The sequence below is a fragment of the Lucilia cuprina genome, chromosome 3, assembly GCF_022045245.1.
Source record: "Lucilia cuprina isolate Lc7/37 chromosome 3, ASM2204524v1, whole genome shotgun sequence".
NCBI lineage: Eukaryota > Metazoa > Arthropoda > Insecta > Diptera > Calliphoridae > Lucilia > Lucilia cuprina.
Window position 1 is genome coordinate 47,263,429 of NC_060951.1, and position 13,915 is coordinate 47,277,343.

General features: G+C 29.3%; 2 protein-coding genes across 3 annotated transcripts in view; one reads left to right on the forward strand and one right to left on the reverse strand.

Moving 5' to 3' along the window:
• LOC111686880 (katanin p80 WD40 repeat-containing subunit B1) overlaps positions 1-10,532 on the reverse strand; it is a 33,432-nt gene extending 22,900 nt beyond the window's left edge. For both annotated transcript variants that reach the window (XM_023449284.2, XM_023449277.2), the window contains exons 1-3: positions 9,342-10,532; positions 4,854-4,981; positions 4,547-4,764 (exon numbers count right to left, since the gene is read on the reverse strand). In XM_023449284.2, coding sequence (XP_023305052.2) covers positions 4,547-4,764; positions 4,854-4,981; positions 9,342-9,375 — 380 coding nt within the window. In that variant the 5' untranslated portion in view covers positions 9,376-10,532. The remainder of the gene's footprint in view (positions 1-4,546; positions 4,765-4,853; positions 4,982-9,341) is intronic.
• A 1,847-nt stretch (positions 10,533-12,379) lies between these two features.
• On the forward strand, positions 12,380-13,583 carry LOC111686910 (proteasome subunit alpha type-7-1). Its single transcript, XM_023449300.2, has 3 exons — positions 12,380-12,596; positions 12,678-12,907; positions 12,964-13,583. The coding sequence occupies exons 1-3, from the start codon at positions 12,498-12,500 to the stop codon at positions 13,379-13,381; spliced, it is 747 nt and encodes a 248-aa protein (XP_023305068.1). The 5' UTR covers positions 12,380-12,497; the 3' UTR covers positions 13,382-13,583.
• The last annotated feature ends 332 nt before the right edge of the window (positions 13,584-13,915 follow it).

The window sequence follows — 13,915 nt, forward strand, 5'->3', positions numbered from 1 at the left end:
ATTCTTTACGAAGTAGGTCCACATGATCATGGTAACTCCTCTTTTGGTATTACAAATCATAGAATTACGACTCTAGACATAGAGGGAATTTTCAGCAAAAAATTTATATTTTACTAAAAATCAAGGGAGAGAATTTTTACCCATTTATTCAAAAAGCGAATTCAATATTTTATTCACTAAATGTAAAATATTGAAATGTTTTAAATAATACTAAAAATAATAACTAATGAAAATATCTCTACGGAGTCTCGATAATATTTCCATCCGCCAAATAATTGTATTCGTGTGTATACAGACAGATCCAAGACGACGAAAGGAGTTGGTAGTGGCATTTTCATTGAGGAATTTGGTATGAAAATCTCTTTGCGACTCAATGATAAATTTACTATCCGTCAGGCTGAAGTATCAGCGATTAAAAGGGTGCCAAATTGGCTAAGATACTATCGGATATCTAACAGGATTTATATCGATAGTCAAGCAGCTATTAAGTCCTTAATTGGTGAGTTTTCCACATCTATAATTGTCTACAAATGCCAAACGTCTAGCAATGAGATGGCGAAACAATCGAATATCATCCTAATTTGGGTCAGGGTACACGGAAATATAAAGGGCAAGAGCTGGCACCATGCTTAGCAATTCGGTCTGCTAAGTTTTGGGGAGTTCTTACAATAAAGAGGTAGATAACTTAAAACTGTCAAGAACTAGAGCGCTGCGGACACAAATGGATCTATACAGATCTGAATATCTTCTTGGTCCCCAAAGACCACAACTAGATAGACTGATATCGATTGTTACTGGTCACTGCAAATCTGGTTACCATGCCAAACGATCTACCCGAATTGTCAATTGGAACGTCTTCTGACCTTTAGTAACTTGTCAGAATGGGTGTGAGCTTTGTTAAGCACACTAATCAGGACGTCACCTAGCCGACATGCCTTTTCAGTCCATGACAATTAGGGCTGGTCTTTTTCCTCCCATCTTCAATCTTACTATTTTACTTTTCCCTATCTTTCTTGTACATATATATGTGGAACAAAATTTTCCTAAATATAATTTTTGCAAAGAAATATTTTAGAATTTTGAAATTTAAAATTGCATAAAACGAGATTTGAATGCATGAATCCAGAAAGAATTGTTCTGCAATATATAAAGTTGTAATTTCCTCACACAGTTATTTTGTATCACTTCAATATACTACACACCTCACGCAGAAAATGTTATTTAACTTTAATTAATTTACCAAAGTTTCGAAAAAGGAAATCATACATTATTAATTAATTATTTAAACACCACTTTTTGTTAACCAATACTTTTAAAGGTCTGAGTGTGTATGTGTAAAAATTTGACAAAGATATACCCCACATAAAGCTATAACATATATACATATATATCTGTCTGTGTTGGTACAAAAAGTGATTAATTTTTTGCCAAAAGTCTTTGTTAAGACTGGATTAATACGCATGTGCAAAATTATATGCTTGTAACGTGAGTAGTTAAATAAAGCTGAAATTTAAACTACTTTTCAAAAAATCACCTACGCATGGTAATCAGTTCATGAATTACAAAAAAGAATAATAATGAATAAATATTTAGCAAAAAGACAAAAAAAGTAGTAAACAGAATACCTTTTTTTAATAAACTAACACAACAACAAAAAATTAACAAATGCCATGTAAAAGTACATAAATACTACAAGTAGTACAAATATGATGTATGTAGTATGTAGACCTCAATTAATAAATGCAACCTTATATGAATGTAAGAATATTATTTAACTTTTATTATTTTTTCGTAACTATAATGAATACTTAACTAAGAGGCGTTTTTGATTTTTGTTTCGTTTCTTAGTTTGCATATTTACATTGTTTTACGTTTTATACCTACGAGTTTTTGGTTATTGTAATTTTATTAAAGACGAGACTGACTACGTCAAAATATTTATGAGAAATGTAAGCCTTAAAACTTGCAACCATATAGGAAATATACAACTACTCTTTTTTTTTTGTTTAAGGAAACGCTGGCGGTATAATTAAAATAAAAATATTTAAGATTTATTGTTTAATATATGAAAACAAAATAATAAAAACAAAATGTACTTTTGTTAAATTATTATGTGAAATTATAAACAATATTATGTAGACAACAACAAGCAATTGAACAAATATTAAGTCATACGATGTAATAAAATTAATCACTTTTTTACAAATCGAATACACAAGTTTTGTTTCTTCAGAATACAAAATAAAAAATTATTTCAACTAAAATTCGAATCTTCATTTTTAAAGAATTTTTGTTTGGAAATTATTAAGGTGGAGTTTCAAAAAGTCCATTTATATAGAAAAGGCTCAATATAGCGAAGCTTTGGCAGGTATTTTAGAAAAACGCAATTTCCGAAGATCGATAATCGTACGAGTTGGCTTTATATAGACTCTATATAAAGCCACATATTATAGTGGATAAAGATCAACGACTATTGACGACACAAGTGACATGTTTTAGCTCACGATATGGGCATAATTTGCCACAACACACGCACATTTAGTAGAGTCCTGGCAATACTTGTAAATCATACAAAATTCATGGGACTATAGGCGAATGAGTATAAGACGAAGGTAAGGCTTGTAATATATTAAGAAGTCATATTGTCAGGTTATCGCACGTGTGTCCGGAGAAACCCCACCAAATGACCTATACCTTCATATAGGATATTGGAGGACCGAACTAAATTATATCACAATATATAAATTATATTCACCAGAAATAAGTATTAGAGTGAGTATATATTTGAGTTTAAATGGTCTCCACCAGGTTATATCGTAAGTATGTTGTGGTCTCCATCAGGTAAAAACATAAATTCACACTAAGATAAAACGAAAGCACGCGTTTAATAAAGACAACGTAACGTAATACATAATATTATAGGACCCTAACTGAGAAAGGACTTAGACCTGTCTGCTACGCAGATGATGTCGTAATATTTTTAAAGGGAAATCCTAATTACTTGTGTAAAAGATCTGAGGATGCTCTTAATACGGCCTTGAGCTGGGATCTACCGAGATGCTTCAATGTTAACCCAGCGAAGAGGGAAATCTGTCTTTTCACAAAAAAGTCAAACATTTCTACGTATAACCTTCATGTGCAAGAAGATACTGGTGATAAAGTTAACCCTCCAGGAAACTGAGTTTCTGAACATTGAAATATAATATAGTCAGCGAACAAAATATATTTTTTCAAGACAAGGAGCGCACAGCAGGCCCGATATTGGCTTAGGTGTATTTCTTCGGATTTGATGTACTATACATCCTCCCATCAACCTAACCTATTAGTGCGGGGTGAGAAGTAACTCTGTCGAAAACTCGACAACAAGCAAAACCCTGATCGATCGTCCTTAAAAAATAAAAACAATGACAAGAAATTTGTTTCCCAACTCAAATCTGAATTACAACTAAAACTCTTTTTAATACAAATTATTTTTCTGTATGAACTAATCCCTGTCATATTATGTATGTGTGTATAATTAAAAGAGAAACAACTGAATAGAAAAAAGATTCTAAAAGTGCTTGTTTAGTTGGGTGGTACATAGATTTGACCTCTCATAAATTATAATTGAAATAAATTTTCAATTGAATTAAGATGGCATTTGTGTTTAGAGCTCAAAGCTAAAATAAATCATTACTTATTACACAAAAGAATAACTCTCTACTACTGATGATCACAATGCTGCTGACAATGATAATGATCACAAAGCAAAAATTATAATTTTTTTATTTAACTATTGATAAGCATTTCTTTCAAAACTTTTTTTAAATTGAGCTTTTCAAATTGAATTTCAAATATTTTGTATAAATATTTTTTTATTGTTTATTATTTGTTGTGGTTTTTCTTGCGTTACCATCCAAAGAGTTGATAATGAAAAATAAACAAAACTATTAAAGAAATATTTATTTTATATGATTTCTGTTATTTTTTTTACATAATATATCTGTATCATTTCGAGGTTTTTGGTGAGTTTGTGCGTGTTTTGTTTTTGTTGGTTTTTGTTCGTAATCTATTTTATTTGCTGAATACAGAAATCGAAAGTAATTTAAGAAGAAGCTAACTAAATAATATAATGCATACATACGTATGTATAATGGAAAAATTACTTATTAAATAAGAAAAATTATTGTATTTTATTTTATCTATCAGCAGCAGCCTACACGATTGATTTGAAAACCACAACAACAAGTGTTTGGTTTTTAATATAAGTGGTTTTAATAATAAATATGAGTGTGTTGTATTCATTTCCTACATTAATATGAAAAAAATTATTGAATTGTATTGAAACTGATGTTTTAAGATCATTCGATATTTTTAATTTAAAGAGAAATAGAAAAATAGTATTCAATATTTTTTTAAAACCTAGACCAACAAGAATCTTAAAGATGACGAAATTGTATTACAATTCAAAACAAAACGCTTTAAAATCGAAAACTGTGTTAATTTTCGAAATGTATCCAATTTTCGTATAATTTTTTAATTATTTTAATTTTATTCTTAAACTTACCTCACTGTTGTATCATTACTGCCCGACACAACATACTCTCCAGATGGATTAAAATCCAATGTTCGCACACTTTTCATATGACCATTTAATGTTGAACATATTGTTTGGGCATTTAAATCCCAACGTCTTATAATGCCTATATCATCGGCAGAATATACAAAATCATCATTGTATGCAAAACGTACACAATCTATGGGTCGATTGTGACCGGTTAGTGACTAAAAGTAAAAGAGATATACATATATAATAAACTTATTAATATTCTCTTGTTGAAACATAAAAGCAATAAAAGTAAACGTTAACTTACCATAAAACATTCTGTTTGTCCTATGGCCCATAAATTTACATTACGATCTTGACCACCCGTAACTAAAACACGACCCGTTTCACCAACATCCAGACAAGTAACATTGCCATTATGCGCTTTTATCTCATCTGAAATTAAAGAAAAAAATAAAATAAATATGAAGTTTAAAGTTTTAGATTTTATTTAAGAAAAGTGAATTTCTTAGTAAAAAACAATTACATGGAATCCTAAATTTTTGCTGAAATAAGTTTTTTGTAAAAAAATTGATTTTAGTTTACAAATTCTATTTGAAATAAAATCTCATCTCTTATATAATATTTTATAGAAAATAGAAAAAAAAATAATATTTAATAAATTGTATTTTTACTAAAACATTTAATTTGAATTTGAAAAAAATTGAAATTGAGTTTTTAATAAAAACAAGAAGGAAATTGTAGTCGGGCGAGGCCAACCATATAATACCCTACACCTGTTACAAAAAAATGTGTAGAACATTTAAGTTGAATTGTATCTTGCCTCAAATACGTCATTATTTGTTGAAGAAAACTGTGGACATTTACGTCAAATTTTGAAGGGGGCTTTTTATAGGGGCTAGGGTCAAATAAGGCCCTATAATTATAGAGTTTAAGAAGGACATCAGGGCTATTATAGAACTTGGTTTTGCAGCTTTTTGTCGAGATGCGAGTATATTAAACATAATTATGAACTTAAAAGCCCTTTTCGCAGGTTCAATTCTATGGTGGCTATGCGAAATAATGGACCAATATTAACCATTTTAAATGGGCTTCGTACCATTGAAGATCATGTGCCAAATCTCATTGAATTATCTTCAATTGCGACCTGTAGTTTGATTACAAAGTTTATAAGCCCTATTCGAGGGTTCAATTCTTTGGGGTCTAGGTGAAATAATGGACCGATCTTAACCATTTTCAATAGGCTTCGTCCCTGGAACAATAAAATATCATGTACAAAATTTCATTTAATTATCTTCCAAATTGCGACCTGTAATTTGATTTGCAAGGTTAACATGGACAGACGGACATAGCTAACAATCGGCTCAGAATCTGAGCCGATTGTTATACTTTAAGGTAATAATTAAAATACATATTTACTAACAAATAAGAATTTATAGTAGGATATTGTTAACCATATAATATTTTACACCGATAATTATGTTAATGTGGATTTTTTAATAATAAAGCATCAGAGTTTTTCCGAAATATTTCAAAAATTTGTTAAAAAATGTGAAAAAGCAGTTATACGAGGGCAAATACGATAATAACTTTAGTAGTGCAGGGTATAGAAAAAATAAATTTTCATTAAAAAAAAAAAAAAAAAAAAAAACAATTTTAATTGAAAATTTAAAAAATGTCAAATTTGAATCAAATGTTTACATATTAAAGAGTTTTTAGCCAAAATTAAATTTATATTAATATAATTGCAAATTTTGGCAATTATTTTGCTTCTAAAGACAAACTGTGAGGAGAACAAACTGGATTGGAAAAGAACAAATTTTCTAAAAATTTTACTGTAAGACACTAGAGAAAACGAAACGATAATTTTTTCTAGCTCCATCCATCCAGTTAACAACTGTTACTTGGTTTGTTTTTTCTTTGGAAAGATATTGGACCTTGTATTAATATTTGCAAGCGTTATAAAATCGTTGATAATATATATTTTTTGCCATTTTTTGTTTATTAAATAATTTTCACAAACATCAAAACAAGAGCTAAATGAAAAATAAGTTTAATATTAACTTATATGGTATGGATACACATTTTTAAGCTCAAAATTATAAATTTCTTTATTTTATATTGATAATATTTTCCGTCTTCTTTGTTCTGATTGTACTTAAGGAACATTAAGCTGATTTTATTATTATATAATTGAAAAAATTAAACATTAACCAACACATTAAAAGAAGAAAACCCAAAACAACTTAATCAAAAAAGTAAATTGTTTTTGTTAATTCAAAGAGATTTGAGTCGAAAGATTTTAAAAAAGTCAAAACCTTTTAATTCAAATTTCTATAGTATTATTTAGAAGATATCTTCAGATTACTTGTTCTTTAACGGAACATAAATATTTTTCGAAACTAAGGTGTTTTTTTTTTGTTTTTTTTTTTTTTTGAACAAGTTTTATACTTATTATTCCTTACAATTTCTCATCTGTTCGGATAAAAATTCTGAGATAAAGACTTAATTCTTGCTCCAAATCTACTCAGATATACCTCCTAAATAAACTATATTGGAGACTGAGAGACTCAAGGTAGGTAATTACGTAACTTTTTGTTTTCTAAATCTCTCTTTTAGACTCCAACGGAACTATTTTTTATTTATAACTTTTCCTATAATCATCTCATCTGTTCGGATAAAAGTTCTGAGATAAAGACTTAATTCTTGCTCCAAATCTGATCAGATATACCGCCTAAATAAACTATATTGGAGACTGAGAGACTCAAGGTAGGTAATTACGTAACTTTTTGTTTTCCAAATTGACAAAATTACACTAGGGGAAATGGTGCTCACCTTCAAGAATGACCAAATTCTCAAGTTTGTAGCTTAGAGTTGCAAAAATCCGAATTGCATTGAATTTTGACTATTGACAAGTAAATACGTAAATTCTGAGGCATGCAACTTTATTTTAATTCCAAAATTTCGACATTTTTTATTGTTGATCTCATTGGATTAACTCTTGAATTTGTGTGGTAGTTGAATTTTTTACAGAATTATAAATTTCTGTATAAAAACATAAATGTAAACCTAAACTCTCTACCTAAACTTACTTTTGTAGGATATCATATGACAGGCGATGCCTCATTATCCATTCTTACTCGAAGGTCAATACTTCAAGTATAAATTCTCGTATTACAATAAATTTCTGCATTAATAAGTTTAATGTAAAACTAATTCTTCTACCCATAGGGTAGAAGCGGGATCAATCGCCATAGGGGCACATCTGTCAATGCGAATAACTTGAAAACCGAGTAATCGATTTTATCGCATTATTAAATTTTGTTTTCGTTTATCAATTATCTATCATCCCTGAAAATTTGAAACATTAACTTTACATATGATGGGAGGCAGAAATTATTAATTGTTTTTCAAAGGGCTGTGAAAATATTTAACTGTGTAAACTTTTTTAGTTTTTGTGATAGAAAAAATATATTGGTCAGTATTAGAATGTCAATAATAGTGAACAATAAGACATTATAAAATTTTCGTTAATATAATTTGAAGCCCGAAAAAAATTGAAACTAAACCCCAGAACTGCCCGTGGGACACATGTGCCAAATATACATATGTAATGCCTGTGATGTAGAACAAAATTTGGTTAAAATATAGAAAAAATCAGTAATAATTTGTTTTATTTTTTTTTTGTTAAGTTTTGTGAAATAAACAATAAATATCTGATTTATTATACTTTGTTTAATTAATTAAGGTATATAACAGCAAAATAAGTTTTTATTTTTGTAATTTTTTCTTTTATTTTACTAATGACAAATCTGTCCCATTCTCTTGGCACATTTACCCCATGGATGGGGCGGTATCGCCGTTTATGGTCAGTGCGGAAAAGTTAAAAAAATATGTACATGAGGATGACTTAAGAAAAATTGAAAGTAATAAAACTAAAGCCAACATATCTAAATATCCGAACCAAGAAAAAAAAATTAAGAATATGTAATGTTGTTTTAATTTGAGGCCGCCTCAAAAAAAGTGACGTATGGTCCCCCTTCTACATTACTCACATTTGTAGGACACCATATGGTAGGCCATGCCTGGCTATATATTCTTGTTTTTTTTACATTTAATTTTCCTAGTACAGGATAATAAAAAAATAATAAAAAGTCAACTTTTATATTTTTCAATTTATTGTCATCGCACACTCCCGTTTCTGACCAAATTACACTTCCTGGAAATTAATATTCCCAACTTCTTTCACACAAAATTAAACTAATAAGTATCCTTTATGTTATTAACAAAGGAAAACAAAAACAAATTCCCTAAACAAAAGGCGGTAGGTAACCTTATACAAAAATGAAAAAAAAAAAACAAAACAAAACACGAAAAGGAATCACTATAAAATTGTAAAACAAAGAGAATAAAAAAAATACAAATAAATACCTATCCCCCAAAAATAAAAATTTTACCGTTACGAAAAGAAAACGTCAACCCGGCAGGGTGACACCATTAGTAAAACAACAATAAAAAAGCCAATACACATGGGAGAAATGAAAAACTAAAAAAACGCACAAAATAAATAAAATAAAAACTGACAACTAAAGAATCACATAAAAAAATGCAAAAGCAAAACTAAAAAATCAAATGATTTGCATAACCTTGCAATTGTTTAGCATATTTCTATGTGTACATATGTTTTTTCTTCTGTATTGCAGTTGTTGTTGCACAAACTAGGCAATAAATCTTTTACACATTAATGAGTGCTAAATAAAAAATCAAAAAAACAGCAGCCGGAGCTGCAACTTACATATTCTTTCGGTTAATTTACGCGCTAATGCCATCACTTTATTTTAGCCACTTTTTAAATTTTTGCTACTGCTGCTGTTGTATAGTTGTTGTTGTTTTGGGGTTCGTTGAATTTAGTTTAGTTTTTTTTTTCAGCAAACAGTGGATCAATGTACAAAGTGATGGATGATGTCTTCCTACTACCACTTTTATAATTATATGTATAATTTTTTGTTTTGTTTGTGTTTATTTTTATTGTTTTATTTTTTTCTATTTGCTTTTTTTTACCACTAACTGATCTTTTAGGCCACTACTTAGTCATTCACTCACAATACACTCACTCACTTACTTAACCACTTGGATTTACTACTCTATTCTTTAATTTACTTTATTTTGCTCTTTTGCTTGTTTTGATTTGAAATTGAGATTTTTAATTTATTTTTTTTTCCTTCTTTATTCAATTTCTTCCAATACAATACAAATCAATTGCTGGCTTGTTACTTTTTTAGAATTTCCGCTTTTAGCTATTGGATTTTTTTCTTGTATTTATTTCTTTATTTATAATGCCACATTTAGATATTTTTTGGTTTCGTTGTACGAACCAAATTAGCTCAAGAATTTCTACACTTTTGTCGAAGCAGAGTGGAGCAATTGATTGGGGATTTTTATTACACTTCACTAATGTTATTGTTGCTGCTGTTGTTGTATCTTGTTGTTATTTATACACCTCAAATTTATTTTATTTCTTTTCGATTTTGTGTATTTAATTTCTTCTTGCCACTTCATGGGGCCTTTAGCAAACTTTTCTATTTTCAAATTGGACGACGTCGTCTAACTACAACGTTAATGCTGATGACTGCAAGACACCAACAAACAAACACGGCCCAAAACACAAGACATTCAACGATTCTCTCTATTTTTTGCTTTGATTTGTTTTTGTCACATTTAAGCCGCAAGTTTACACTTTTTTAATTATTTGCAATTATTTAACACTTTTAACTTTTTTTCTATTTTAAACATAAAATTTTAATAAAAATTTCTTTTCTAGTTAAATAAAAACAATAAATCCTTTCTCCCGTGTTACTTTTTTCTGCTTTTTTTGGTAGACAGACACACACAAACACAAGTTGTCAAAATTATCGACGACAGAGAAGCAGTAGAAGAAAAATTAAAATGAAACGATAAAGTAGACGCACAAAAGAAAACTAACTAACAACAACAAAAAGAAATTTCAAATTTTACTGACAGTTTGTTGGCAGAATGGAGAACGTAGGAGTGAAAGAGATAAACTGTTTGAAAAGGTGAAAATAGAAAAAGCAATTGGCTTATGTGTTAGAGGGAGAAAGTTATATGTTTATGTTTTGAAAAATTAAGACTGAAGTTACCGGACTGTTTTTGTGTTCATATGGAGAAGTAGGATAAGAAATAAATATGAAATTAGTTTTTAACTGCATTTAAAGTTTCAAATAAAATAAAAATAATTTATAAACAAAACCAGACTGTAATAGTTATTATTTTTATTGAAAAAATTATATAAAAAATTTTATTTGGTTTATATTTAATTTTGCAGAAAATATAAATTGCTTTTGATTTGTATTTTTTATATTTTCCGTAAAAATTATATTGATAATTTTCATTAACTTATAAAAAGAAAAAATTGTACTTGAGGTAGGGTTCTATAAATCGACTTTCGAATAATCGAACAATCGACTTTTTTTCGAAAAAAGTCGAAAAGTCGAAGTCGACTATTTTGTTTCAAAAAAGTCGATAATTTGACTTTCGTCTATGAAAAAAGTCGAAAAGTCGAAGTCGACTATTTTGTTCCAAAAAAGTCGATAACTCGACTATAGTCTATAAAAAAAGTCGAAAAGTCGACTTTGTAAATAAAAGGCGAAAGGTCGGAAAGTCGAAAAAAGTCGAAAAGTCGGAAAGAGTCGAAAAAAGTCAAAATATCGAAAAAAGTCGAAAAGTCGGAAAAAGTCGAAAAAAGTCGGAAAAAGTCGAAAGAAGTCGAAAAATTCGGAAAAAGTTGAAAGTAGTCGGAAAAAGTCGAAAATAGTCGAAAAGTCGGAAAGAGTCGAAAAAAGTCAAAATATCGAAAAAAGTCGAAAAGTCGGAAAAAGTCGGAAAGTCGGAAAAAGTCGAAAAAAGTCGGAAAAAGTCGAAAGAAGTCGAAAAATTCGGAAAAAGTCGAAAATAGTCGAAAAGTCGGAAAAAGTTGAAAATAGAAAAGAAAAAAAAAACTCAAAAAATTGCAACAAATAGAAAAAATATAAATAAACTTTTTATATTAATAATAATAAATAATAATAATAATAATAATAATAATAATTATTATAATAATAATAATATGTTAAATGGCAACATTATAAATTTACGCTTCTGGCAACTTTATAAATTTTTAACTCTGGTCGGAAAAAGTCGAAAATAGTCGAAAAACGTCAGAAAGTCGAAAATAGTCGAAAAGTCGGAAAAAGTCAAAAAAGTCGGAAAAAGTCGAAAGGTCGACTTTTAACTAAATGAAAAAAGTCGAAAAGTCGACTTTTAACTAAATGCAAAAAGTCGAAAGTCGAAAAGTTGACTTTTCATAAAATGCAAAAAGTTGAAATGTCAACTTTTCATAAAATGCAAAAAGTCGAAAAGTCGACTTTTCGTTTCAACTATAGAACCCTAACTTGAGGGACTAAAAATTAGTTCGTTTTTTACGATGATTCGTAATAATCGAGTTCGTTATAAGAAATGTTTTCTTTATGGAGATAGTAATTAAAATATCGGGACTTAAAAAATTGTTTGTTATAATTGAGTTCGTTATAAGCGAGTTTGACTGTACACAGATTTTTTGAAAAAAAAATTACAACATATTTCCTTTAAATTCTAGAAAGTCTAGTATTTTGTTCAAAACCATCATAAACCGTAAAAATATTATTCCATTAGATTTATATTTTTTAAATAATTATACATTATTTATAACGTACACAAAATTGTTTTTATGGCCTTTACTTCTCCTATAACCAACTATGAAAATGTAGTAAAAATACTACGCATTTTAGCAACACTGAAGCTGACAAACAGTTTTTTGAGTTTTTTGCAAATAATCGTCGGTGTTTTGTTTAGCGGCAGCAAATTTCAACAAGAGTTTGGAAATATTTAATTATTTTACATATTTTAATAAAAAACTATGTCACGTTACGATCGCGCTGTTACCATTTTCTCTCCCGATGGTCATTTATTGCAAGTGGAATATGCTCAGGAAGCTGTGCGAAAAGGATCAACAGCGGTAAGATGGAAAAAACTTAACCTCGTTTTAATGGTACTAATAAAAATTTCCAAAATAAAAATTGTTGTTTACCCTCTTTAGGTTGGTGTACGTGGAGCCAATTGTGTAGTTTTGGGTGTAGAAAAGAAATCGGTGGCTAAATTGCAAGAAGAACGTACAGTACGTAAGATTTGCTTGCTGGACAATCATGTTGTTATGGCATTTGCTGGTCTCACTGCTGATGCTCGCATTTTGATTAATAGAGCTCAAGTGGAATGTCAAAGTCATAAATTAAATGTAGAAGATCCAGTTACTTTGGAATACATTACCAGGTAAGTTAGCATTGCACTGCAAAATTGGGTTTTTAGTAATAGTTTGTCCCTCGCAGATACATTGCCCAATTAAAACAAAAGTACACACAGAGCAATGGTCGTCGTCCATTTGGTATTTCCTGCTTAATAGGTGGTTTCGATTTCGATGGTACTCCTCATTTGTATCAAACTGAACCCTCAGGTATTTACTACGAATGGAAGGCTAACGCCACTGGCCGTTCAGCCAAAACAGTGCGTGAATTCCTGGAGAAACACTACAAAGACGAAGAAGTTGAAACAGAAAATGGTGCCGTCAAATTGGCCATTAAAGCTTTGTTAGAAGTGGCGCAGTCGGGACAAAAGAACTTAGAAATTGCCGTTATGGAGAAGGACAAACCATTGAAAATGTTAGATGTCCAAACTATTGAACAGTATGTAGCTGTGATTGAGAAAGAAAAGGAAGAAGAGGCCGAGAAGAAAAAACAAAAGAAATAAACTTGTATAGTTTAAGATGCTGCCACCACAGTCCTTTTCTTTTTTGTTTCGTCATCGTAATATTCAACAAAATAAGAACATGATCCTGTGAAACACATGGTTTTTTTCTAATATATTAATTTAAAATAACTGGTTTAATTTTTAGCTTTTCTAAATGTGGAAATAAAACAAACAAGAGAAAATTTTAAGTGAAAATTATGAACATTCGCTTTTTGGTTTTATATAAAGCGGGAGTTTTTCAAAATTTTTAAATATTTCTTATGTTAGCAATTTTATTAAAGTACAGCAAGACTTTGATTATTTGAAAGGCCCTTTAACACTCCATATAATATAATGGGGATGGTGTTAATCTACGTTTAGCTAATGTATGTAGCAACAACAGCTAAGACATCTCCGTCCGTTTGTGTATCCAGGTAAACATTGCACACTCGCTATAAATTTTAACTTAGAAGATAAAAGGGCTCAAATTGGGCTTTTTAGCACATAATTATGTTAAATGTTCTAGTATCTACAAATATCGACAAAACTTAGATG

Excerpts from the sequence above, each read along its gene's own strand:
- LOC111686910 (XM_023449300.2), top strand. The coding sequence starts at position 12,498 with ATGTCACGTTACGATCGCGCTGTTACCATTTTCTCTCCCGATGGTCAT. Across the intron at positions 12,597-12,677 it reads TGCGAAAAGGATCAACAGCG|GTTGGTGTACGTGGAGCCAA; the intron begins GTAAGATGGAAA and ends TACCCTCTTTAG. Across the intron at positions 12,908-12,963 it reads ACTTTGGAATACATTACCAG|ATACATTGCCCAATTAAAAC; the intron begins GTAAGTTAGCAT and ends TGTCCCTCGCAG.